The sequence below is a fragment of the Stegastes partitus genome, unplaced genomic scaffold (genome assembly GCF_000690725.1).
Source record: "Stegastes partitus isolate 25-593 unplaced genomic scaffold, Stegastes_partitus-1.0.2 Scaffold89, whole genome shotgun sequence".
Taxonomy (NCBI): domain Eukaryota; kingdom Metazoa; phylum Chordata; class Actinopteri; family Pomacentridae; genus Stegastes; species Stegastes partitus.
This window is the reverse complement of record NW_007577820.1, coordinates 293553-321464: the sequence shown is the minus strand read 5'-3', so window position 1 is coordinate 321464 and position 27912 is coordinate 293553. Positions and strand designations below refer to the sequence as shown.

The window sequence follows — 27912 nt, the reverse complement described above, 5'->3', positions numbered from 1 at the left end:
AGAGCGAAAATAAACACTGATGTTAAAAGCACGACAACTGTTCTTAATTTCGGCACACATGTCATGCAACAAGCATCTCGTATATGAATAAAAGTTCAACTTTAGTGCGTTAGTAAACCGCTCTTTCCGGCTGTTTCTGTTCGGTGTAAAGCAGTAAGAAACCAGGCTATAATGTGTGATTGTTAGAGTTTTTATAAATGAATAAATTCGTTGTGAATAAATATCTCAGAAATGAATAAATGTGTTCAGTTATTTTCCACCAGTCGTGTAGTTTCGTCGATAAACAACGTAGAATTAACTCTGAGGATTTTTGAATGGAGTTTGGTTTACGGGTTTCCAGCACGTATCGAGGCGGGGCTTCCCACAGACAAGGAAGCCCGCTCAGCCAATCGTGAAGCGCCGCTGTTGGGAACGAATATCATGTGACCAATCGCGATCACCGGTGTAGCTTTTTTCTTTAGATCTCGCTTCTGATTGGACAGCTAGCCAGTCGTCGCCGTCATTTCCCTCGTGGCGCGCCGTTCGTATAGGCCAATAGTGACGCCGGAAGAGCTACGTCCTATTGGAATGGAGGAATCGCTCCACCAATCAGATTTCTGTGCTGCAACTACCGCTGTCAGCGCAGCCAATCGCGTGTCGGGAAACACAGCTCGGGGCTCAACAGCTTGTTGTTCGCTTCGCAGCCCGAGCGAGAGGGGAAGCAGCCGCGGCCGAGAATGTGAGTATAAACCTCCATAATGTGTCCGAACCGAGCTAAAACTTTGAACAGGTAAAAGGGTTGGCGGGCCCGGGGGCAGGGAGCCGCCCGGAGGTCAGCGGAGAGGCCGGGAGCTCCCCGCTGGTGGCCGCGCTGAATTGAATGGCAGTCGGCTTGTTTTTGCAGTGAAGAAATGTGAATCTCCTGCGCCTTTGTGGAAGAGCCGCTTATTAAATAAATAAATCCGCGGCGCTTCTCGTTCCGTCGAATGTCACCGGTTCTGGTTCGGCGGAATCAAACTTAGCCGGTCCTCGGAACCGACCGGGCAGCTCGTGTGGCCGCTGGTCGAAGCTGCCCCGCCGCTAACTGACGGTTTAAATCGCCGTGTGATCCACAAACTAGCTAGTTGAGTCGCTAGTTAGCCAACTAGCTAAATTTAGCTCCGGAGCGGAGAGCGGAGTGACGCCCGCTCGGTTCTCCCCGCTGTGTGGACTTTGTTCGGGCTCGGTTATGTAGCGGAGACCCCCCTCGGTTCCCCGGCAGCGGGTGGGTAGCAGGCGGTTTCGGCCGGGGGGGTGTCGGTAAAGTTAGCCGAGCTAGCTGACATGGCGAGCTGTGATGGCGACAGTGGAGCTGGGAGCGGAGCGGGAAGGAACGCTCCTTCTCTGGCCGCGCCACTTCACCTCATCCGCGGCCGCCCCGAGCCCCTCACCGCCCCGCCGACGGTCCTCCCGCGGCCCCGGTGGCTCGGTAGCGGAACACGGTGTTAGCTGAGTTGGTGTTTGTGCCACATATTTGATCCGATCCGGGCAAGGAGGAGGAGGAGGAGGAGGAGGGAGGGGGCTGCACCGAGCCAGAAAAGAATGCCTGAGCTAACACAAGTCAGCGGCTAGTTGGTTAGCTTAGCATGATCCCAGAACCCGGGACAGTTTGACTCTCTGCCCGCTGTCTGTCCTCTGAGCCGCTGCCAACTTTAACCCCGTTTCTCCGCCTGTCTGTGTCTTTCAGAGATCTGAAGTCTTTCGCGCTGGACTCCCTCAAATAACCGGAGAGATGAAGGTGAGTGTTTGACCTGCGACACATCATGTTCCCGGCGGACTCTGAGCGCTCACACATCCAGCTGGGCTCCGGGGCTCAGACTGGTGCCCTCCCAGTGCACCTGGGCTCATCCGGGCTCATCTGGACTCACCTGGGCCCAGCTGGTCAGGTTCCACTCTGGTGTCAGTCAGGGAAGGAGAGCAGGTCCACAAGTAGAGTTAGAAACACGTATTGATTCTGATATTTGTCCTGTATTGCAGCATAAATAACCAACACGTGCTGCTCCAAATCCTCTCACATCAAATATGAAGGTTCTACCATTTAATCCACAAAATTCTATCCAGAAGTCAACCTGAAGATCAGCTCAAGGGAGAAAAATAACCTCAAAAACATCAGGCTACAACTTTATGATACAAAAGCCTAATTTTCCCGCAACTGATCTATAAGAGAAGTCGCTTAAATAGAACATAATTTACTGTAATTTTAGGCTTCAGAGTTTTCCTGAAACTTTATTTAAAATGTAGAGTTTTCTAAATGTTCAGGCTCCACGTGTTTACAGCAGAATGATCAGAGAAACACTGAGGAGGAAGATTTAGCAGAAGAAATCTCAAAACTCGTCGGCTGTATAAAAATATTTTGGCTACAGAAAAGAAAAAACCGTCTCTCTGTCAGCAGTTGTTGCCTCCATGTTAGTGAACTGTTAGTTTGGGCGTTTAAATCAGCAGCAAGAGATGTGAATGTCATCCAAAGCTAAACACCATCCTGGGCGTCTGAGAAAGGTCCCAAACAGCTTTTATGAAATGATTTTACATTTTCTGTGCAGATTTGCTGCCCTGCAAAAAGGCCCTGATGGTTTAAGAGCCATTACTTCCTTCCAAACACAGTTCTTCAGGTCTGCAGAAACCAAGATAGTCACGGTGTCCGTTTCCTCCCGGTGTCGTGCAGCCTTATTGAATGATCACAATCATCCAGCTGTTTCTACAAATGTTAATTCTTCTCGTTTGTGATGGTGAACGTCCACCTCCGCAGCTGTAAACCGAAGTCTGTTAGAGTTGTTAATTAAAATATCTCTCGTTTGTGTGAATTAAGTGTGTTTGAGGAAAAGAGCAGGCGCATGATTATCGTTACTAAAATGTAGAAACATCAGAAATACTCGGCTTTTACTGAACAAACGCATCAGAAGAATCCGAAACATCAGTTCAGTTTAGACCGTTTATTGGAACACGTGGTGTTAATCTGAAAACCGTCTCTGATCTAACATCGAGACACGTCGCGGTCAGAATGAACTTTATGGACTTTACAGGTTCGTTGAGACGCTCAGAACAGATGAAACGAACAAAAAAGATTCTACACAAACTAAAACAAACGCACTTTAATAGGACGACACACAGCCGGATCAGAACCAGCCGTGGTTCTGTGGGTTGTTGTTTGTCCACCTGAATTTCTGAGCCTCACTCTGACCCTCCTGTTTGAAGTCTCTGTCCTGTGAGCGTCCAGGTAGCCGGTCACTCAGGTGTAAACAGGAAGCAGGAAGTCGCTCCTTAGTTCTACAAAACAGTCAGAACAGAACTGGTGACGACTAAAAGCAGCAGCAGAAACAACAGGTCCAGTGACTCCCGTAATTCATTAAATATGTCTGATGTGTCTGAGCGCCAAAGCTGTTGGTTTGTTTTGTTCCAGACTGAACGTAGCAACGCTGAGATCCGTCTGGTCCGACCAGAACACAAACATGCAGCTCTGGAGCCGGACCAGCGTCGGCAGAGTTTCCCAACGTGACTGTTTCATCATTACATTTTAAAAATCGAGTATATATTTTAAAAATAGTGCTTTTAGTGTGTTTTGTGACACGTAAACAGGACGGCAGCAGCTTCCCTTAGAGGGTCAATAAAATCCTGATTAACATCCTGACAGTGGTCCACATTAGAGCCAAACATGACAGGAGGTGTTTTTTTTTCCAAAGATATTGTTTTGGCTTTATTAGATAAGACAGAGAGAGAGAGAGAGACGGGGAAGTGGGGGAAGGACCTGCAGCAAAGGGTCATGAGTGGGATTCGAACCCATGACCGCTGCATCAGGGACTGTAGCCCTGAACATGGGTCGCCAGCTCAACCAGGTGAGCTGTAGGGACGCCTGACAAGATGTTTTAAACTGGACCAGTGTTGATGGAGCTTCAGGGTTCACATCACGTCTGTTAGATGTCTGAACACAAACCAGGCGAGAAGCTCATTTGTGCTCCGTGTTTCTGTGACGGCGGTCGTGTTTGTACCCGTCCAAGCTGCGACTGATGATTGTCTGCATTCATCAAGTAGTTGTTCAGTTTCTAAAGTGTCAGAAAATGGTGGAAATTAATTTATTGCCTCCACAACACAGAGATGTTCAGTTTACTGTCACAGAGGAGGAAAGAAAGCAGAAAATATTCACATCTAAGAAGCTGAAATGACAGAATTTAGACTGTTTTTATTGGTGAATAATTGAATAGTTCCAGTCGGTTGTTTATCTCAGGATTATTTGGTCGTTTTCTCTTTTTCGATGCTGTGATAAATTTAAACTCCACGAGCAGCTGCTGCTGGTTTTAGCTTCGTATTCTGCTTCGTATTCACAACTGGTGGCTAAAAGACTCCTGCAGACTTTCTAACTAGCAGAAGACATTCATTCTGGACCTCGATCAGACTCTATGATGGATTCATTCCTCCGTTACATAACTTTCTTATAAATACGTGTGTGACGAGTTCCTCTGTTTTAATTTATTTGACGTTTAGTGCGAAAGCCTCGTGCTGCTCCGTCGAGCTGTTGGAGCGATGCTTCAGATGTTCCTTCCAGCTTTATTCACACAGAAAAGAGTCACATTTACAGTCAACGGAGTCGCCCGGAAAGTCTCGTTTCTGCTGCCGAGTAAACGAGTATTGATCAGAAGCTGTAATCAGAGAGTGACGGTTTAGTTTATCTGCATGTCGTTAAATCTGCTGCTGATGTGGATTCAATCTCACCGAGTCGGAGGAGATGCTGGACCGAAATAGTCTTCAACCAGAGAAATAAACCAGCAGCTGATGAGCCTGAGTGAGTCCTGAACCAACAGAACCAGCTGGTACGAGCAGCAGGTTGAATCAGTTTAACCAGACCTGATCCAGAACCAGAACCACAGACGGATCAAACACAGACTAGTTCACTTTAATCTGCACGTTGAGCTGCGATGAGTTGAAACTCCACTTTTCGTCCATCAGTTTGAACTAAATGCAGAGACACACATTTATCATCTGAGTTCTGTTACAGCAGCAACGAGGAAACGTTGAGAAAGATAAAAATAAACCCAAAATATACATCAGTTCACAGTGTTCACATTCAACAGCATCACACTGATTCTCTCATAAAATACTGATAAAGTGTAAATATTACACCGATTTGATCCATAAGACTCAGATTTGTCTGTAAATGGAAAAATCTGTTAGTAAATGTTAATACGTTGATCCCAGCAGTCTCCAGGTTGAAGCTGAGAAAACTGACTTCAGTTCAGGTCAGTCTTCAGGCAGAACTGTTCTTGGTTCCACTGAAAACCAAAGAAGCCTTTAAGGTTGATGATCGAGGAGAAGCTCGGGTCAGCTGATGGAGCTGCTGCTCAGCTCTCTTTGGTTCTCTCAGACTGTTTTGAGCACAGTTTGGATTTTTACTCACTGAATCGTGTTTTGTCTTCATCGCTCTGCTTTGAGAAGAACTTTGTGAAAATCCAGATTCATCTAAAACCTTTCAGTTCAGGATTCGTCCCTACAGGCTGCTGACGAGGCAGAAACGGACCAATCAGATTTAAACGTCGCTGCAGGAGGATTTTTGTCGGTTGTCATATCTTGTGAACATGTCGGCGCTGCAGCTGCTTACAGGCGTTCTAGAAACTTTCCTTCAGCGTCGGTCGTCGGCACATATTTTCTAGTTCCTGCTGATAAAATGAACCGTTTTCCTGCTCTATTCAGTATCAGCACACGATGAACACGAAGCCGTCCGTCACCTGGACGTGTCCGTTCGTCCAGAGAAGAAGCGAGTGTTCAGACATTCCAGACTCTGCTGCATATTTTAACATTTTTCACGTCATTCTCTCTAAAACATAATCCATGAAGCTCCTTTTTGCTGTCAAATCTTCGGTTTCTAGGCGACGTCTTGAGTCGGCTCGCTGCTTTTTAAGCCTCCACCGCCCTGGTTGTAAAAACGTCGTCTGCCTGTGGGTCAGTTTGACGGCTGTCGGGGTTTCAACCTGAGCAGAGTTGATTCAGATCAACCAACAGCTCTGAGCATCTGTTTCTAAAGAGGATAAAGGAGGAGCTGTTAAAAATGTAAATGACAGGAGTCCTGAGGCTCTAATAGGGCGTGAGCAGGAGGAAGGAGGAAGCGCAGATCAAACATCTTCACCTTCATTCCTCTCAGTCCGACTGAAACTGAAACCAACACAGACGAGAAGCTGAAGTGAAACCTGAAGCGGCGCTTCGATAAAGATTCATTTAAAATGTTCACGCGACGGTTTTGTTTCAGCTTCAGTCACGGAGCAGCTGAAGACAACGAGTTTCTGTAATTAAACGTTTATTGGTGACTTCAGAAGTCAGTTCAGGGTTTTAATTATTCATCACGTCGCAGCGTTACGACGACGTTCAGAGTTTCTGTCACTGAAGTGAAGTTCTCATTTACTCCCAGTATTCATCCGTTATCTCTCTTTCTGATTTGGATTCAGACTGGAAGTGATTCCAGAGAGAAAGTTAGAAACGAGGTTTATCTCAAGTATTGGTGCTCATCAGTGATTTCTGCAGACAAACAGAATGTCAGTAAATACGAATGCAAAAGGAGCTCAGTCATGTGGCGACGCTCTGAAAGGACCAAACAAAGTTCATAACACCTTTACCTGCGTCTCTCCTCACGTCTTCAGTTTGTTCACACCATCGTCAGAATCTGATTCAGCCTGAAGGTTGTTTTTTTTTTTTTTTTACTGCGACTTTGGTAAAGCAAAACTTTGTCACTCTTAAAAAATGCACCTCACTGCAGCAGGTTGATGATGTTTGACAGGACAAAATACAAAAAAAAAAATCTGATTTGGAAATAAACTTTTTCAGTAAAACGTGGATCACTTGAATGTGACTCAGTAAAAAGTTTATTTAAAACGGCGACTATCAACAACAAAAACACCAACTGCAGCACAAAACTTGAAGTGCTGATTAACGTTTAATGAAGCATTTAGAACGTTTATCCCTCTGTGTTGATTGGTTACAGGCCATCAGTAGCAGCCAATCAGAATCTACCGTGGACGTTACTGAGGCAACAGAGGGACTAAAGTGTTTGATATATACCTTTAAATATTCGTGTTTTAACCACAATATTTCATTATCGTGTTTGATGTTACGACCTCAGAATCGTTGCCAGGATTAAACTGCTTCGTTTTCTGTTCTGCTTTTATTTCAACTTATTTTGAATGTTTCTGCTGTGCTTTTATTCTCATGTTCTGTAGTTTTGTTTTCTGAGCAACATCTGGCACAAGACTTTTATTCTGGATTAATCAAGTTCTACCTTTAATTAATTAGCTTGTTAGGAGTCAGTTAAACAAAATGAGTGATGAATGCCGGTCATCGGATCCATTTATTATTTCTACGAGGAGCTTTAAGCGGACCTTCACGGCTCAGTGTGTCTTGTGTGGAGGTCCAGATGTGAGTCCGATCCAGCTGTGCAGGTGTGACGCTCTGCAGATGTTCGCTTCTATAAAACCCGACGCCGGTTGTTCTCAGTGTTCACCCTCTTCTCTGAACGAGGCTCTGCTCCGATTAAAGCAGCGCCGTAGAACCGCCTCAGCAGCCTCGTGAGTCTGGATGGAGCCAGACTTCAGAGGGGCCGCAGTGCATGCTGGGAGGCCGTGTGTGTGTGTTCTGACGTGTGTGTGTGTCTGTGTTTCAGGCAGCAGACGAGCCTGCCTACCTGACGGTGGGGACGGATGTCAGCGCCAAGTACAGAGGAGCCTTCTGCGAGGCCAAGATCAAGACTGTTAAGCGCATGGTGAAGGTCAAGGTGAGCCGAGCACAGCCAGCCGCAAACATCTGGAGACGCACAACTCACAGACACACACACAACTCACAGGCGCACACACAACTCACAGGCGCACACACCTGCATGGCGTTCTCTTTAAACTGTCTGAGCTCGATGGAAGTTGACAGAAAAAGTAAAAATGCAACAAAAATGACTCAAAGTTGATACGGAGGCATCTGTAGGATACAACCGAGAGAAGTGTCTGAGAGATTTTAGGCTCCACATAAGATTTTTATTTCCTTCTATTTTTTAAAAGATATTTTTTGGCCTTCTTTGGCTTTATTAGATAGGACAGATAGAGAGAGAGAGAGAGAGATAGGAAAGTGGGGTGAGGAGCTGCAGCAAAGAGTCATGAGCGGGACTGGAACCCACGACTGATGTGTCACTGACTGTAGCTCAACCAGGTGAGCTATAGCGGCGCCCCCAAATAAGACTTAACTCCCTTTTAACCCCCAGAACTTGACAAAAAACTAAAAATGCAACGAAAATGACTTGCGGTCGGCCCGTTTGACACTGAAACATGAGCTTTCTCACACCATCCTCAGGTATTTTAGTTTTTCTCTGGCTGAATAACGACGACAGCTCATTTAGTTTTGGGTTGACTGGTCCTTGGTTTAGTCACAGTTTGACTCACTGTGACTGCAACATGAAGTCCTGTCGCTCTGTGGAACCAGAACCACATGAAGGAGGAACTCAGAGATGTCTTCAGTCAGAACCATGGACGTCTTTTAACAAGTTATCATTTAATTCACAAAAATAAAACAACATGTCCACAGATGTGACCGACGCTGAGACATAGCTGATGGCTCAACACGCTGCAGATGTTACTGACGTTGTTCATTTCTGCTCTGTGGAAACACTTCCTGCAGTTCAGCTCAGTTTTATTTCTTGTTTTTGTCACATGACGACGCCAAGTCACTGACGGCTTCATGGTTCTGCAGAGCAGCGGAGAATTTTTACTTTTTTATAGGATCCAGTTCGTACCAGTAACGGTTTAATTTTGCCAAGTTTTGATAAAATGTCACAATTTTAAGCTCAGATTTGGTTAAATGTTCAGATGGAGCCACACATGTTGACATGACATTTGGTCAAGGAGCATTAAAATGTTCAAACTTAGATCCTTGGTTCTGATTGGATCGTTCCTGGCTGATAGATGGTGTCATATTGGTGATTTTTATAACACACATTTCAAACTCACCTGCAGGTTTCAGGGTTTTACAACATTCTCTTCAGAGGCAGCGTTTTGATCCAAAACATGTTCCTCCAGCACGAATCAGAGCTTCTCTTTGATAAATTAGTTATTTGGAGCCTCAAAATGTGCAGATCTTCTCCTGACCTGGAGGTCAAGTTCAGACCAGGTGTGTCCAGGTGGAGACATCTGATCACGTCTCTGCAGTGTTTCAGATCCAGTTAACGCAACAGGAAGTCTGTGTTTCTGTCCTCGGCAGCAGGAAAGGACGAGTCTTAACCTCGTCTGTGCCGTCGATCCTGAGCTCTGGAGCACCGCGGTTAGCTAACGGCTAATGGTTACCTTGCAGCTGTTGTCCCTGAACAGGAACACAAGAAAAGAACAATTTAAAACTTACAGGTCCGTCAGTGTCAGATAATAAATAGTAAATACAGTAAATTAGAGGGAGTCGTTGGTGGAGACAGTTTGGTGCCGGTTAAACGCTGCAGACGTTCCTGAGGCGTTGCTCTACTGACTGACGGTTTATCTACAGCTGGACCACCTTTCAGCAGCGGTATTATGGGATGTAGCACAGAAATGAGAACACTGCAGAGCTGCTCTGATTGGCTGTCGGGGAGGAGTGGTGATGCTGAGAAACGGTTTCGCTTAACGAGCTGATGATGTCACAGCTTCTCTTGGCTGTCTGACCAATCCGCTGCCAGGTTACAGAACGATTCGTGACACTGCTGCTAATGAAGGAGGCTCACGAGTTGGTTACCTGGAGGAGGGACTTTCTCAGGTGTTTAAACTCAGCGACCACTTTATTGGGAACACGTCTGTTGTTCTGCCTTCAGGAGGTGAACACTTCCTCAGTCTCTCTGTTGTCGTCGCTCTCAGCGTCACTTTGGTCTCGAGACGAATTCGTAAAAATCCATAAATTAGCCGCATCGTTGTTTAAGCCGCAGCGTTCAAAGCGTGTGAAAAAAGTAGCGGCTTATAGTCCAGACATTACGGTAGTTCTGAGTTTCAGCGCTAGTTTCTCACGTCATCGTGGACATTTGTCAGAGTTTTGTCTTCATCTCTGAGACGTGATTCAAACTGATTTAAATGGTCTTCCATCCATCCGTCCATCTCTGCTGCCTGTGCAGATCCACCATGACGTGAAGCTGCTGGTAGACTTTATTCTGTGTGGATTTAAGAAAAGGTCTGATGTGTATTTTTGGACGTTGCTGGATTCGTGTCACCACCAGTTAACCAAACTGTCCCGCTGGACTTAATAAATCTTCATTTCTGAGATAAACTTGCTGAAGTTTGCAGGTTTGAGCAACAGAATGTGAAGATGTGGTGGTCTGTGGCTGGAGCTGTGAATTGACAGAGTTATCGATCAGACCCACAATCAGCACAAACACGCTGCTGTGTTCGCTTCCCACCGTCTTCCTCGTGCTTTTTGCAGCAGAAACCGCAGCTGCTGTTCAGACCGAACCAGCTGATCGTGTTCGTCCTGGGCCTTCAGGTTCCAGGTTCAGGACGTCTGACTGTCCACCTCCGATCCTGTCTGTTCTGTTCTAACTGTGTTCCTGTTTCTGTCTTCAGGTGACTCTGAAAGGGGAAAGCACGTCCCAGGTGGTGCAGGACGACCAGGTCAAGGGACCTCTGAGGGTGAGATGCTCATCGTAACGTCATGTTTTCAGAGAATCAGGGTTCTGATGGTGAAACAACTCTGAACTTTCCCTTTAAATCACGGCTGGGTTCATATCCTGAGGGACCAAAATGAGTTGTTAGAGGAACAAATGTGTTCTTGTATCATCAGTCTGGTTCATTACATAAAAACAACCGACCTCACAATCAGCTGATTGTTTCTGCACAAGTTTATTTAATGAAACCGTTTTATTAATTCTGAGCCTCTTAACGACACATGACTCTGTGCTTCTCTACAACCAGCTGTAAGCAGCAGTATTATGGGATGTATCACAGTTTGAGCAGCAACAAAAACACTGCAGAGCCGCTCTGATTGGCCGTTGGAGAGGAGTGATGATGCTGAGAAACGGTTTCGCTTAACGAGCTGATGATGTCACGTGATGTCACACCTTCTCTTGGCTGTCTGACCAATCCGCTGCCTTCACCTTCAGACTGTGATTTAGCTTTTTTCCATCATTTCTGAGCCTCAGAACTTCATCAGTACAGCAGATAGACACATGACATTTAGGAGGAAGAACACATCTGGGTTCTGCTAGAACCTGACACCAGATCAGTTCTACATCCATCCAGGAGTCACAGTCTGAACACTGGACCTTTGGACGAATTTGAGTAATTTTGGATCATTTGTGTGTAATTGTTTTGAACAAGTTTCACGTCATTTTGAACAGTTTTTCAACTAATATCGGACATTTTTGACAGTTTTCTAGTATTTTGGACAATTTTTATGTCATTTTAAACGATCTGAGTCATTTGGGACAATTATTGTGTAAATCTGGATGACTTTAACGTTATTTTTAACTATTTTTAATGGATGAAAAACACATTTGAGTTCTGATAAAAATAAAACTCAATCAGTTTTACGTCCATCCAGGAGTCGACGTCTAAAGACTAAAACACTGGATAAATATGGAGTAATTGAGGACGACTTTCATGTAATTCTGAATAATTATTTGAGTCATTATGAATATTTTCGAGTCATTTTCAGCAGTTTTTGAATAATTCTAGACAACTGTAAAAGTCTGAGAAGTTTGGGGCCATTTTTGTGTAATTTTAGACGACTGTCATCTAATTTGAGCACTTTTTGATGAAGAACACATCTGGGTTCTGGTAGAACCTGACACCAGATCAGTTCTACATCCATCCAGGTGTCCTCCTGTCTACAGATGGTTCTGGTAGGTTCTGGAGGTAAAACGGTCCTTCCATTGTCTAGAACTGGTTCTGACCAACCACCATCACACATGCTGATATGAGCCTGGAAAATTTACCCAGAATGCACTTTGTAAAGTTTCCTCTGGTGACTGATCAGAACCAGAACCACATCCAGGGTACCAATGATGTCATAGACATTAAACTGGTACCACTATGAGACATCCCATAATACTGATGCTACCAGCTGCTGGCAGAGGACATGAACAGAACCAGATGATTACATGGACCGCCAGACTCTGAGCTGCTGTAAATGTTGACGTTGTTGTCGTGTGTCCAGGTGGGCTCCACGGTGGAGGTGAAGACCAACGAGGGTCTGTGCAGCGAAGCCGTCATCAGTAAGCTGACCGACGCCAGCCTCTACACTGTGGGTGAGTCCGACTGCTGACTTCCTTCTCACACCGGTCACATGTTCAGCCTCCAGCACATGATTCCAGTTTTATTTACGTCCTCCTGCGTCTCTCTGGCCGGTGCGCTGAAGCCCGGCTGCTGGAGAAACTTGTGAGCAGAATTTGCTGATTCAGTCGCACGGAATAAAAATGTAAAAAGCAGCTGCAGCAGAGATGAGATCCTCGCCGAGCTGTAAAACCGGAGGAGCAACGTCTTCCTGCCCCGGTTTGATTTACTCACCACTAAATATCGGCTTCTGTGATTTAAAAGTAGAAACTTGTGCACATAAAGTTGACTGTGACTCCAGAGGTGCATTCTGGGTAGACAGATCTGATCAGCAGGAGACGAAGACAAACCAACGATACTTTAATGTTTGAGTTCTGCAGACATGAAGCTCTGTTCGTGATTTACAGCCGCTCCAGAGGATTGTGGGTAATGTAGTGTTTAGAACATTAAATAAATGATGGACAAAACAAAACGTCCCAGAAATAAAGTCAGGAGACATGCAGGGAAGAAAAAAACGACGTTACAGAACAGACTATGACAGCAGTTTTAACTTTAATTACCTCGACTGGATCTGGACTGCAGATATCTGTCGTTAAATTAATTAAACAGAACATTTCAGATCTCTACAAGGACACTTTTACTGCTATCGTCACAGACATCTACACTTTGCTTTGGCTCTGACTGCTGTTTAATTCTGACTTTTTATATATCTAGTTTAAGATATCTTTAATTCTTAGTTCAACAGTGACCTTTTTAGAGTCTTAAATGAAGTTTGAACTGTTTGGGATGATGTTGTAAAAACTCTAACTGGTGTCCTGCCTCATCAGAATGAAATTACACATGCTTTGTTAGATATCTGTAGTTAGCAGATTTGATTTTCACACATACTAGAACACTGCTGCTGTTTTTCCTCCACGTCAGAGCAGCCTGAGGATGAAAAACTGGCAAAGTTCCACCACGAGTCTCTGATGATCGAAGCTCTCGTTGCCTCCAGCTGTTCAGGAGTTTTTCCTCTGAGTTAATTAATAATTTACACACAGCAGCAGAAACTTTATTGATTAGTTCTGATTATAAACAAACGCGTTCCTCATGTCTGAAAATAGGCTGTAGAGACGCTTTAATGAGACGCAGCAGGTGTTTTCTGTGACGCTCTGATTGGCTGTCGGGGAGGAGTGATGATGCTGAGAAACGGTGTACGAGCTGATGATGTCACAGCTTCTTTTGGCCAATCCGCTGCCAGGTTACAGCGATGAGGCGTTGTATCACCTGCTGTCGGAATCACAGGAATCAAAACGAAGTTGTTAAAGTTCATGAACAGCGTCGACTCTCTGACAGATCCACAGTCTTCTAGATTAAATATCAAAATGAATTCAAACGGGAAAACCTCCTGCATCCTGACATAAGTGGCGTCCGCAGCAGAACATGAGCGCGCTTCAGTCCTGATCTGGTATTTTTAGTTCCAGTTGAAGCTTGAGCAGCTCAGAAGAAAGTCTTTATCTGTATTTTTTGCAGTAAACGAGAGCTCGACTGTCCGTTTACCTCAGTGTAGGCTCAAATCACAAACGTGAAAGCTCATGAGTTAGATATTAACATTTTAATGCCAGTTATTTGCCTTTAGAGACAAATTAGTGTATTTTTGAGCAGTTTGAAAGCTGAAAATCTTTCACTTGGAAGGTAAAAATCTCAGAAGTTTAAACGTTTGTACTTTATTGCTTTCAGCAGCAGCACTGATTATGTCTTCGTCGGCATACAAACGTGAGAATTGTGTTTTAAACTGACCCTTTATATTGACAGAGAGATGATATTTGTCCAGTCTGTTACTACGGTGGCCCACAGTGGACAACCTAAACACCTGAGTTTCTCCTACATCGAGCCATCGGTTTCATATCTTCATCATAATTTCTGTTTATCAAATGATCAGAAATTACAGGAAAATGAAGACATTTTTATCAAATGCAGCCTCAGAGACACGTCGCCTTTACTGATCATGACTTAATTTGTTCACTGTCAAGCGAAGTTGCCTCCAAAGACTCAGTCTGAGCCGGAAAAAGCCTGAATAATCGATCTGCAGAAGGTCTGTCATGTGTTCAGTGACCGCTGGAGCCTCACTGCTAAATACCATGAGTCTGAATCAGCCAAAGGTACGCTCTGCTGTGTTGGTCTTTACCGTCACAAAGCGAGTCAGAGATGTACAAAAAACTGTTTTGAGAAGATCGGCTGCAGAATGAAGCGTTTCTGGTGACGGAAACAGAAATCCACGCCACACAAATCCTCCTCTGACAGCTTCAATAACACGAGAATTATTTCCAGAAGGAGGTCGGTTGAGTTTTCTGAAGCTCCTGTTTGCATCACGACAGATAAAAACACAAGAAACCGGGTCGGTCCTCTCAGACTGGACTCTAAGGAGCCTCGAGGTTTAAAGTTCACTCAGAAGTAAAAGTGTCTGATCTGTTTCAGTGTTCGACGACGGAGACGAGAAGACCCTCCGCCGGACGTCTCTGTGTCTGAAGGGAGAGCGACACTTTGCAGAGAGCGAGGTGAGTCGCGACTCCGTGGTTTTATTATTAAAGACTTAAACATCCAACTGGTTCCTCATCCTGCTGTTCTGCTGCAGACGTTGGACCAGCTGCCGCTAACGAACCCAGAGCACTTCGGGACTCCGGTCATCGGCAAGAAGTCGAACCGCGGAGGACGGCGCTCGTCTCAGGCTGTGTGAGTCCTTCTGGCTTTACGTTTCACAGCTTTTAGTTAAAACCGCCTTTATGTTACACTGTCGAATAACTATTATAGAGCTCATTTATAGCAACAAAACAATACAGCTTCTTAGAAAAATAAGGTTGTGAACTCAGTGGAGCAGATTAAATGTGGAGGTGAAGACACTGATGAGGTGAATTTTAGTGCGTCTGAGGTTTTATTTTTGTAAAACTGACTTTATGTCACAAGTCACGTTTATTGAAAAAGCACATTTGAAGCAAAAATGTGTGATGTTATGAACTCACCTGACCAGTTTAAATGTCGACGTTGAGACCCCACGGCGTCAGATTTTGGTCCGAATAATTAAAATATTAAGGATTGAAACAAAAGCGACATAAAGGTAAAGATTCAAGATTCATTTATTGTCATTTCTTTTATATTTGAATTAAGAAAAGGCTGTTCTTCCAGTTCCAGTGCCGTGAAAAATACAAATAATAACAATTCTAAAAATACAACTAGGATCAGTTGTATTAATTATTCAGATGAACCTGACTCATCTAGAACCAGAGTTATGACCCTACAGAAGCACAAACCTGAAAGTTAGCGTCTCCAGGAGGGAATCAGTGTCTCTCTATGGACCAGCATAAACCCGGAGCCGTTCATCTGAGCTCCGGACTTCACTTCCTGTTTCGCTTTCTGACTTCCTGCACTGGTTTCAGGGCCGACGAGGAGAACGAGTCGTCGTCCAGCGAGGACGAGGAGGACGACCGGAGGAGGCTGAACGACGAGCTGCTGGGGACCGTGTGCAGCATCGAGAGCGTGGACGAGCCCAGCAGCTGGTTCCTGGCTCTGGTAAACAAACACAACAAACAAAACCAACACAACAAACAACTGAGCGCTGCAGGTGATGAACCGTCCGAACTGTTGGCTGATGTATTGAAAGATATTCTGCACGTTTTTATCTTTAAATGTTCATAATGTTTGGTCTGAAGTGTCACCAGCTCCCGTCCTGCAGATATTCGTTCTTTGGTTGCAGAAAAACACAAAGAGGACGTTTTGTTCGCATTAGAAGACACAGAGGATATTTTGAAGATCAGGACAAAGCGGCTCCTTTTCTCTTTAATGTATATTTATGCTCTGACTCTGAGCTTGGATCAGTGTTTCTGTCGCGCCTTTCTCTCTCAGCGACACTCTGAAAGTAAATAAAATCAGCCGTCGTCTCTGATGTAGGCCAGTTTGTCAGACGACGTGAAAGAATCAGGATTTTAGCTTCAAAGCAGCAGATTGAAATAACCGCTGCTTAACACATTGTTTTAATGTCTGACCGCAGAAAAACAGACAATATGTGAATTCTGTTTCCTGAACGCTCCCTCCACTTGCTGAATGTATGAACTGAGGCTCAAACAGTGAATTAATATCACAACATGAGCGGTTTTAATATTCATGCTGCACTGAAATCACATGAAAAGATCAAGAAGTCCAAATCAGAATGTGAATTAGATGCTTTGTCAGTTTTCTCACACAGATATAATCCGTTTCCGTGCAGTGGCTTTTACACACAAACACTGTTTAATCACAGCTGTCGTGTTGCATGTACAGCATTTCTTGTTTTTCTAGCAGCGATGTCACGTAGCTTAACACGCTAAAGACAGCTTCCACAACTTCTCGTTTACTCTGAGAGTCGCCTCAGTGCTGCAGATCTCTAACGTCTGTGATCACGTTTCTTAATCGCCATTTTGCAACCGCCGTTGGTTCAGCACTCTGAATAGTTCACTACATAATAACAGCTGGCAGCAGAGAATTAAGTACATAAATTATTGGTTTTATTATTTGAAGTTTTTTTTTACTTGGTGTCCAGACGAACCACGATGAGTTACTGAGCCCCAGATGTGTTGATGTGAACATATCACTGCCCGTAAGAGCTGCAGGATGGTTTATAAAGTCAGCTGCTGCATCTTTTGTAGATAAAATACAGTAAAGGTGAGCTCAGAGAAGCAAATAGAAATGAAAACATAACGAAGAAGCATTACTGTGAGGTTTTAAAATGCAGCAGAATAACCAGAGAGACGGATTCAGGTGAAGTGATGAAGCTTCACTCTGGTGTGTTTGTCCTGCAGGTGGTGTCTCCCAGCTGCAACGACGAACTGGTGGTGAAGAAGGACCAGTGTCTGGTCAGGTCGTTCGGCGACGGCAAGTTGTGAGTTCACTTTGGTTATTGTTGTTATTGAGTGTGTTTCCACGGATATGGGATAAATATCAGTGTCGGGTTACGCTGAGTGACCAAACTCCATTCAAATATCGCTGATGTACTTTCATTTTTGGAGCAGCTAATATGCACCAAATCTCACTCAAATATTTGCTCATTTAACATCCGTTTGTGTGTAGGTGAACGCAGATGCTGAATTCAGTTTTCTGTCTGCAGTCGCTAATAGAAGTTTCCACCCAATCTCATTCACACATCTGCTAATTTAACATTAGCGTGCATGCAGGTGAACACTGATAAGAAATGTTTATACATTTTTATTCTGCATTGACTAACGTGAGTTTGCACCAAGCACCACTCAAATAGCTGCTAATTTAGCATCAGTTCATGTGGGTGAACACTGATGATAAATGTTGATGTATTTTCTTCCTGAAGCAGCTAATATGCACCAGAGTCCATTCAAATATCTGCTAATTCAACATCAGTTTGCATGTGGGTGAACACAGATGATGAACTCTTTTTTTTTTTTTCAGTGTAGGTAAAAGACGTTTGCACCAAACTCCATTCAAATATTTGACCATTTGACATCAGTTCATGTTGATGAATGCAAGTGAAAAATATTAATGCATTTTCTTTCCAGAGCAATGAATCTAAATTTGCACCAAACTCCATTCAAATATCAGTTAATTTTATCCATTAACATTTGAACTGGATGCTTTAAGCCCTGATCAGAACACTTGTGTCCATGAAAACACACTGATTGATTTCTGACCGGTTTCCTTCTCACCTTTGTCCTCTTCTTTGATCTTTCAGTTACACGGTGGCAAGGAGACATGTCCACACCGTCAACTCCCTCAGCCTCACCAAGTCCGACTTCTCCAACAGGAGAGGTGAGACACTACGACTCCCACAATGCACCGGGACGCCGACTGACCGACCGGCGCTTCCTTCTTCTGCATCATCATAACTTCTGTTTTCCTCCTGCAGGTCTGGAAGCAGCCCAGATGTTCCTGAGGAGCAGAGAGGTCTCAGAGGTTTGGAAGATGGACATGAGTCAGATCCTGGACTCATCCTCCAGTGAAGACGAGGACGACGAAGAGGAGAAGGAGAGCGAGGACGAGGAGGAGGACGACGACGAGGAGAAGAAGAAGAAGAAGCACATAAAGGAGGAGGTGAGATTTCAATTCACCGACAAACAGAACAGGTTTGTTTGAGCCTCGATCTAATCGTGCTGTCCTGTTGGTCTGTTTGTCCGTCCAGCCGGAGGAGGAGCTGGACCCCGAGGAGAGGGACCACTTCCTACAGCAGCTCTACAAGTTCATGGAGGACAGAGGTGAGGCCCAACTAACCAGTTTTACCCTCAATCAGGTGTTTGTGCAGAGTTAGAGGGCAGATGTAGAGTTGGAGGGTAGATGTAGAATCAGGGGGTAGATGTAGAATCAGGGGGTAGATGTAGAGTTAGAGGGTAGATGTAGAATCAGGAGGTAGATACAGAGTCGGAGGGCAGATGTAGAGTCGGAGGGCAGATGTAGAGTCGGAGGGCAGATGTGGAGTCGGAGGGCAGATGTGGAGTCGGAGGGCAGATGTGGAGTCGGAGGGCAGATGTAGAGTCACAGGGTACATGTAGAGTCACAGGGTACATGTAGAGTCAGGGTTTAGGATGTTCTGAGGCTCCAACAGATGGAGAAAACCTGTACATGTCAGTAATGTATCATAGACCAGCTGTAGTACCTGGTTGTTCCACCAGGTGGAGCCTCTTTCTGTTTAATCCTGTATTTATTAAGAAAATCGTTGACTCAGGCTTGTGCCAATATTGATCAGTTAAAAAAAAAATCCCTATGCGTGCTCAAGCTTCAGCTCAGCTTTTAGTCACGTTTTCATCATGAACACGTTTGTCCACCAACAGTTTTTATCACAGGCTTTGTTCCATATCGCATATTTGTTCACTTTACTTTCACTGCAGCTGCCCTCACTGAGTACGAACTGTCTCATGCAGAATGTGCTCAAGGACAAACTACTTCACTGTAATGTTGCGAGACACCGTTACGTAACTGCGCAGAGGACTTTGGGTCAGAACGACAAGAAACGCTTTCTGGCTACAAACTGCAGAACCCATCTTTCTTGGCACACTCCGTCTGACACAGTGAATGTGTTCCTGACGTACTCTATAGAACATCAGTGTGGGTGTTGGACGCTGTCCAGCTGTTGCTGCGTGACAGTTTGTTCTCACTGTGTGTCTGGTTTCAGGGACTCCCATCAACAAGCCTCCAGTGTTGGGCTACAAAGATCTGAACCTGTTCAAGCTCTTCAGGCTGGTTTATCACCTGGGAGGCTGCCACAAGGTGAGAAGCCCTTCACTGACATCCTCTGGTCCGAGAGTCACGTGATGCTGACGATTCATCGGTTGGCTCAGTTTCATTATAAAACAGTCTAATTCTGTGATTGCAGCTTCTTCATTGTGGACATTTTTCACCATTTCCTCACATTTTAAGACCAAACGACGGATTATTAACGCAGAACATAATCCACGGTTCTGCAGCCTGTTGAGCTTCATTGACCGACGTTCTGGTTTTGTGTTTCAGATCGAGTCCGGCACCGTGTGGAAGCAGGTCTACATGGACCTGGGGATCCCCGTCCTCAACTCTGCTGCATCCTACAACGTCAAGACGGCCTACAAAAAGTAAGAGAGCCAGGAAGGAGTTGGCTGCTGCATGTTTTAGGAACCTTTGAGTGGAACTGTCGCTTCAGAGGAGTTTCTGTTTAGGCGAGAATCAGTTGAAGTCGGAGGACAAAGTTTTTCTTTTAGTCTTTCGAACACTTTTCCAGCAGCAATCTCCTTGAACATCATACGTTATTAAAAAGGAAAGTATGAATAAAAAATCCAAAAAACGTTTTCAGAAGTTTCCGATCGTCCTTAAACTCCTCGTCTGTGATGTGCCAACTTAAAACGATGAGATTTAATCCAGGTCACTTCATTCTAGACGGCACATTAGAAACCTCTCACCGACTCGACTGTAATCAAAGTTTTTGTCTGAACTGCCGGCGGTGTTTCCAGAGCGGAGAGGAAACGAGTATGAAAGCAAAATGAAAATATAAGTAAAATATTTAGAGCAGCGCACCGTTTGTTTCCAGTGTTGTTATAACCTGTGGACACTTGGAAAGATGTGTTGTGAGATAAACATGAAAAAAATCTAATAAATTCAGCTTTTTTTCCCTAGTTTTTATCATTTGAACTCCCCTCCTTCATGTTGTTCTGTTTCCAAAGAGCTGCAGGACTTCATGCTGCAGAGAAACGTGCGGAAAAAAAACAGAAACGTTTCTCTAACCAATAATGAAACTGTCATCAGACGGTTTAAAGCTTCTCTGACACGTGTCTTCAGGTACCTTTACGGATTCGAAGAGTACTGCCGCTCTGCCTCCATCACCTTCAGAACCATCCATCACAACAACCCCCGCCCCCCTGCCCCGCCAGCCAATCAGAAGCCAGCAGGGGCGGAGCCTAAGGAGACCCCCACGCCGCAAGTGAAGGCGGAGCCTGTTGATGAAAACAGGGAGGAGACTGAGTCGGAGAGCGAAAGCGAGAAGGAGGAAGTGAAGGAGATGCAGTCGTCCCCGAGGGTGAGCAGCTGTTTACGTTTTGTTTACATTGTGTTTACGTTGTGTTTACATTGTGTTTACGTTGTGTTTACGTTGTGTTTACGTTGTGTTTCTGTGATGCAACACAATAACTGACTGTTTAATCCACGTCGTGTCTCAGGGGAGGAGGAGGTGCGTTGGGAGTCGGGTGAAGGTGGAGAGAGAAGCTCCGTCCAGACCAGAGAAGAGAGGAGAGAACAGCGAGGAGCAGCAGAGGGAGGTGAGGAGACGCAGCAACAGGAGGATGGACGACTCCGAGAAAGGCTCCGACGAAGACGAGGACGAGGAGGACGATGAAGATGACGAGGACGACGGCGAGAGGAGGAGAGGAGACAGGTGAGAAACCAGGACACAATATTAAAAACAGCACATCGACTACAGTATGTGTCTAAATATTTAAGACAAAATTACAAAATTAAAATAAGACTGTGACATCATTTTAAAAAAAAACACAGACACACAGACACATTAAGGTATTAAAATAAAATTATCAATTAACTTGTGTAATGATTTCATAAAAGAGCAAAAACTATTTCTCAGACAGGTGGACGTTTTGCACTTAAACAGGCAGAACGATGACAAACTGTAACAGGAAGTTATAAAACAAAGGACATAGTACTTCATGAATACAAAGATGTCCTTTTTTTTAATTAGCAAAATGCCATAAACATATTTCTGCATTAAATCAATAGAAAGTTTAAAAGTAGTATTTTAAAATTAAGTAATAAAATTGGAAAATAACCTTTTTGAAAAAATGGCAAAATTGTTGTCTGCAATGTTTCAGGATTAGTTTGTAAAATAAAAATAAAGAATTCTTTAAATTAAATGTTTGTTAAAGAGGTTTTTAATGTAAATTAAACTGATCATTAGTCTGAGCCCAGAACTTTTCCTCCACCGTCTCATCTCGCCGTCGACGCTGCAGCTGACAGGTTGAACTGTTTGTGTTTCAGGACTGACGAAGACGAGGATGGAGACTCTGTGACAGGGACGAAGGTTCGGGTGAAGTACGGCCGAGGAAAGACTCAGAAGATCTACGAGGCTCACATCAAGAAGACCGACGTGGACAACGGGGAGCAGTTCTACCTGGTCCACTACTACGGCTGGAACGTCAGGTGAGGCGGTGCCCAGGTGACGCTTCTACCGGCCTGCAGGCCGCCGCTGCTTTGACCTGACAGGTGTTTCTGATGGCAGGTACGACGAGTGGGTGAAGGCCGACCGCATCATCTGGCCGGCAGAGAAGGGAACCAAGAAGAGGCAGCGGAGGAAGATGAAGGTGAGATGCTGACGCTCAGGGTGCGGGACTAGTTCAATGACATCACCACCCAAACCGCATGATGTAACTGATCTGTTCACCGACAGAACAAGGACGAGCCGGAGAAGGACGAAGACAAGCCGGCAGCGATGGTGGCGGCGCCGAAGCCGACAGGAGCGAAGCGAGGACGACCTCCGATCAGAACCACGCCGACCAGCGCCGCCGGACGCAGCGTCTCCAAAACACCGAGCAGCGAAAGACGGTCCAACGGGAAGAGCAGCAGGACGGAGACGACGCCCAACATGGCCAACGGAGACAGTAAGAGACACTGAGCATGCTCAGAACAGACAAGGCTGCTGATTGGTTGATTCAGGCATCGTTTTTAATTGGAGTTTTAAAAGGGTTCACTTTAGCTCGTCTTTATAAATGTGTTGATTTGGGACAAAACTTAATTCTATACAACATTTCAGCTAAATTCTAAGAATTTCATGTTTTATTCAAACATAAGAAATTCTCTGTTTAATATTTATAACACGTCTGACCTGTGAAAACCTTTGAATAAAATATAAAACCTTGAACATAAATGTTTTGGCTGAATTTTGAGAATTGTATGTTTCCAGACCTGGAATTTGTTTTAACCCCCAAAATAACCTGTGAAGCCGTTTTAAGGGTTCAAGATCTCCAGTAATGAACCACGTGTCCTCTGCTGAAGTCATTTTTATTTGCTGGAAACTTTTCTGTCCTCAGCAAGTGTTATTACTGGAGATGTTCACTCCTTCAAACGGACTCACAGGTTCTTCTGAGATTGAAATACAAACTCCCAGGTTTGAAACTTATGAAGTTCTTAAAAATTTGAGCCAAAATATTTTAGTTTAGGTTCCAAATGACAAAGAACATATCATCACATCATAAAGACGAGAGTCGATGTTAGAACGGCGTCCTGACGTGTCGTCTCTCTGCAGACACTCCTCGCAGGAGAACCAGGAGGACGTCCGGCATGTACGACTCGGACCGAGCCTCCAACGGTGAGAACAGCACCCATCAATTCACTGATCAGTAACTTACCTGTTGTTACCAATAATCAATAACTCCTCTCTCGTCCTGCAGAGGATTCTGGGAACTCGTCAGATGACAGCGAATCAGAAGATCCGCCTGATAAAAAGCCGTCACCTTGGCGAGGAAGAGCTGAAGCTCCGCCCTGCCCGGCAGAGGAGGAGGAGCCAGAGGAGGAAGATGAGGATGAGGACGAGGAGGAGGAGGAGACGGGTGAGCTTGCTGATGTCGCAGCTTCTCCTAGCAACACAGTCACCATGGCAACAACAGCACAGCCGCCAGCTGCCGTCGTTGTAGCTCCGAGTCCCAGCATACCTCCTGAGAAAGTCCCGAGCCAACCAGAGAAGGAGGAGGAGGAGGAGAAGGGGGAGGAGCCTGTCGGAGGTGCCGCCGAGTCGCCGGCTCACCTGGAGACCAAAATGTCTCCAGTTACCAAGACGACACCCATCCAGGACAAAAACAAGATGTCTCCTGGACAGGAAGTGCCCGCTGAGGCGTCTCCCAGCAGGACGCCGCCGCCACTGCCGCAGCCTGACGCCCTTAGCAAAACTCCTGAGAGACCGCCGCCCACCGCCGAGGAAGACGACCGCTCCCCCCCCCTGTCCTCTCCCAGAGTCAAAGGTCGCCGGGCCAACCTCAGGGAGAGCGGCGCCGAGACTCCTCCCAGAATCCCCCTCTGCAGCCCTGCCGCCAGCCCCTCCCAGACCACCGCACTGTCGTCGCCTCCTCGCAACGTCCTGAAGAGGCAGGATGAGCCGATGGTGGTGCTGCACTGCCTCCCCTCGCAGCGCCTGCGACCCGACTCTCCCGCCGCCGACTCCGACACCGACTCAGCCACCGAGGAGGAGGACGGCGAGGACAACGGCGAGGGGTCGCCCGAGGACAGGAGTGTTGCCATCAAACGTAAGGCGGCAGAGCAGCGAGCTCCTGAGAAGAAGCCCCGCCCCGACAGGAAGCAAGAGGACGCAGCCTCCCCCAAAACCCCCGCTGCCACACCCAAGATGGCTGCCGGAGCGTCCCCCAAAACCCTCCCCTCGCCGCTGCGCTCCGAGAGGCGTAGTGAGGTGATGACGAAGGCGGAGGATTGGCCCCGCCCCGCTGAGGAGGCGTCAGAGGAGCGTCTGGTGGGCGGGGCCATGAAGGAGCCTGAGGTGCATGCTGGGACGCCTCCCCCCGCCCCCGAGGCTCCAGGCCCCGCCCCCGCTGAGGAGCTGGAGCCGCCGATGGGCCCTGAGGCGCTTGTCTGTCACGAGGTCGACCTGGACGACCCCGACGAGAAGGAGAAGCCCGTCTCCTCGGAGCACCTCCTCCTGATGATGCGGGAGCAGCAGGCTCCGCCCCCGCTGCCTCACCTTCTCCACGCCGCCCTCCCCTCCCCCCACCTCCCCCAGCCTCAGGTCCGCCCCTTCTTCCCTGCTGCCGCTCCAAGCTCCGCCCCCTGCCCTGAAGAGCTCCACCTGGCCAAAAGCGAGGAGGAGCAAGGAGCGATGAGGGCGGAGCCTGAGGGCGACTCCAGCCCCGGGTTCGATGCCTCCTCGTCCTCCACCTCGCTGTTGTCGCTGCAGGAGAGCAAAGATCGAGGTAAGAACACACGGAGATGAACGCCGCAGCCTGATTGGTTCGTCCGTGTCATGTGATTAACGCCTCACCTTTGACCCACAGGTCAGAAGAGAGTGACGGACTGTAACTCGAGTCCGTCAGCCAAGAAACAGAAACGCAACCAGAAACGACTGAACACGCCGGGGAAGGTGGAGAAGAACGGAGCAGGTGAGATGATGTCACTGACAGGTCACATGATATCACAGGTAGATGATCGGTGGAATGTGTTTAAAGATGCAGAATAACAGAAAATCACACTGACACAAAACATCCACAACGAAACAACAAAATTAACAAAATTAATTACCGTAAATTCCAGACTATTGAGGCACCTGAATATAAGCGCCACCCACTAACTTTAAACAGAAAACCAGGTGTGTACATATACAGGCTGCACTGGTCTCTAAGCTGCAGGTGTCCACGTTGGAACATGAGATATTTACACAGAAAGATGTTTTAACCTTTAATTAATTACGTAGCGGTAACATACACAGATACGTACCGTAGATACTTTTTTCTGAACAGCGCCTGTAACACAGCTGGTTAAGGAAATAAAACTCCAGCAGCCTACCAGGAAAAGTCACTGATCGATCTGTCGTTGTCGCTCTCAGCGTCACTTTGGTCTTGAGACAAAGTCGTAAAAGTCGTAAAAAATCCATAAATTAGCCATGTCATTGTTTAAGCCGCAGCGTTCAAAGCATGTGAAGAAAGTCGTGGCTTATAGTCCGGACATTACGGTAAATCATCCAGAACCTGAGGACTGGTGCTGAGTCCAGCTGGTTGTGTTGGTTGAGCTTCATTCAGAACTCGGTCCTGTTAACGGTCCTTCTCCCTCCATCAGGCCACAGCAGCGACAGCGAGGATCAGTCCCGTCTATCCCTGAAGTCCCAGAAGTCTCGCTGTCCCGGACTTTCATCTCCGTCGTCTCACAGCAAAGACAAGCAGAGCTTCCCGTCTCCTCAGAGGACCTACAAGTGGACCTTCCAGCTCGGTAACTCGCATTTCACCTCCCGTCCTCTGCATCCGTCTGTTTGGTTTTAAAGGCTTATTCCACAAAAAATACGTGTTTCTTACCAAGTTTTTGTAGGTTTACAGTTAATTCCACCTTAAATCTTACTTTCTGTTTTAAATGTTCCAGTTTTAACGTTTCGTCCATCGTCAGAGTTCTTCTTTCTGAGTATTATGAACTTCAAATTTTCAAATTTTTTTTGTGAAACGATTTCTAGTTTTGCGGATTTATTCCAGTAAATTCTAACAAGTTGGGGGTTTTAAGTGCATGTCACCAAACCGTCCCGCTCAGAGCAGTAAAGTCATGTGAATGAGCAGGCTGACGCTGGCCAGCAGCTCGTTTCATCTCCACCTCATCAGACATTTGCTGATGTCTGACGGTGAGGATGTTAGCTTCCGTCTGTCTGTCGATGTGCCGACGTTCAGTTTTAATCCGTCGCAGCACAAACTGTTTGATTTTAACGATGAAGAGAACTAACTGGGGTGTTCTTCCTCAGACGAGCTGGACAGCATGTCGAGCACAGAGAGGATCTCCTTCCTGCAGGAGAAGCTGCAGGAGATCAGGAAGTACTACATGACGCTCAAGTCGGAGGTGGCGTCCATCGACAGACGCAGGAAGAGACTAAAGAAGAAGGAGAGAGAAGGTAGGAAGCTGCTTGTCAGGCTGAACCGTCACACCTGGTTCTGATTCCTGCAGTAGTAACGGACTTCCTGTTGATCCAGACTCTGGTTTTAATCGTGACTTATTGTTTCCTCCGTCTCAGTGTCCAACACGACGGCGTCCACGTCTTCGGGCTCTTCGGACACCGGCATGAGTCCGTCCTCGGCGTCGCCCACGCAGAACACTGTGGCGGTGGAGTGCAGGTGATGACACGCCCACAGAGACTCCGCCTACCTCCTGCTCAGCCCCGCCCCCTCCAGACACAGACTCCGCCCCTCTCTGCCGACTCCGAGGGCACGATGGGTTAAAAAAAAAACAAACAAGCTCCCCGCAGTTTGCAGCCACGAGCTTCGCCCAACGCAGCGGCTGATGGGAAATGCCGCACAGAGGAGGGGGAGGGGAGGGGGCGTTGACCGAAGCCCCGCCCCCTTGTCGACGGACTGACTTCCTGTTTGAGGAGCAAAAAACGAGCTCGCCGTCTGTCCAGCCGCAGAACTCCTCTTCTCTCCATAAAGTGTTGGAGGGCGTCGATATGCACATTTTTATTTTCACTTTTTGTTTCTTCGCTCCAATTTAAAAAAAACAAAAAAAACAAAAAAAAACAAGTTTCCTGACTTCCAGCTGTGAAAGTTTTTGGTCTTTTTATACGGAATCAGAGCTTTTATTTTGGTAAAAACAAAACAAAAAAATCCAAAAAGTTTGTGGCGTCACAGCGGGAAAGAAACAGATTTAGTTTTTGTGTCAGATAGCTCAGCTGCAGCTCCGTCACTATTTATTGCAAACGTTTTATTTTTTATACGTGTTTGGTTCGTACGGAGGACCAGAGCTGCCACGAAAACAGACACATCCGCCAAATGTCAAAGATCTACCAGCGACGGCACAGTTTCAGTTTTAACTCTAAAACAGCTGTCGGCTCATTTTGATTTATTTATTCGCAGTTATTATTATTATTTACTGACTCACAGTTGTGACTCGTTAAATCTCACTCTTATTGGATCATCCTACTCTACACGAGTCGATAACGTCGTTATTTTGATTCACTAAGCTGAAATTTTGACTCATTAAATCTTGACTTCTTGTATTTTTCCGATAATTTGACTGATCAAATCTGCTCGTAGCTTCTTTTTTGTCTGATATTGTGACTTTCAGGGAGTTAAATTCACCGTAAAAGACTTGTTTTGATTCATCAGGTCATAATCTGGACTCATTAAATCTCCGTCTGGCTGATTTGACCTGATAACCGGACTTCAGGTGAGTCAGAGTCAATGCTTCGACCCACGAAGTTCTGGTTCTGACTCAGTAAATGGCACTTTGGTGGATTTTATTTGAAAAACGTCAGGGTTGAGACGTTGAACTGCTCCAGAATTTAAAGTCACAGATTTGGTTGAAAAAGTTTCACTTTGAATGTTTTTGCTTCAAGAATCACACTTTAAATCAGATCAAACTTAAGTGAATCCACAGCTGATAAATGTTGAATCTATTGATTTAAAGTCACGGATCCGGTTCTGCTTCACGTCTCCTGGTGGTTCTGGTTCTGTCTGGACCCGGTCCGGGT

General features: G+C 46.0%; 1 protein-coding gene across 1 annotated transcript; it reads left to right on the top strand.

Moving 5' to 3' along the window:
- Positions 1 to 667: 667 nt before the first annotated feature.
- arid4a (AT-rich interactive domain 4A) lies at positions 668 to 26964 on the top strand. Its single transcript, XM_008277104.1, has 25 exons — positions 668 to 718; positions 1706 to 1756; positions 7655 to 7765; positions 10545 to 10610; positions 12136 to 12226; positions 14709 to 14788; positions 14866 to 14963; positions 15665 to 15797; positions 17063 to 17142; positions 17962 to 18038; positions 18136 to 18320; positions 18409 to 18481; positions 19396 to 19490; positions 19731 to 19828; positions 20529 to 20766; positions 20906 to 21120; positions 21735 to 21896; positions 21976 to 22057; positions 22144 to 22354; positions 22999 to 23061; positions 23144 to 24670; positions 24752 to 24856; positions 25530 to 25679; positions 26194 to 26340; positions 26461 to 26964. The coding sequence occupies exons 2-25, from the start codon at positions 1751 to 1753 to the stop codon at positions 26562 to 26564; spliced, it is 4197 nt and encodes a 1398-aa protein (XP_008275326.1). The 5' UTR covers positions 668 to 718; positions 1706 to 1750; the 3' UTR covers positions 26565 to 26964.
- Positions 26965 to 27912: the final 948 nt, after the last annotated feature.

Bases quoted from the DNA above. Each gene is read 5' to 3' on its own strand.
- arid4a (XM_008277104.1), top strand. The intron at 14,789-14,865 runs GTGAGTCGCGAC...GTTCTGCTGCAG, and splicing joins GACACTTTGCAGAGAGCGAG to ACGTTGGACCAGCTGCCGCT. The intron at 19,491-19,730 runs GTGAGAAGCCCT...TTTGTGTTTCAG, and splicing joins ACCTGGGAGGCTGCCACAAG to ATCGAGTCCGGCACCGTGTG.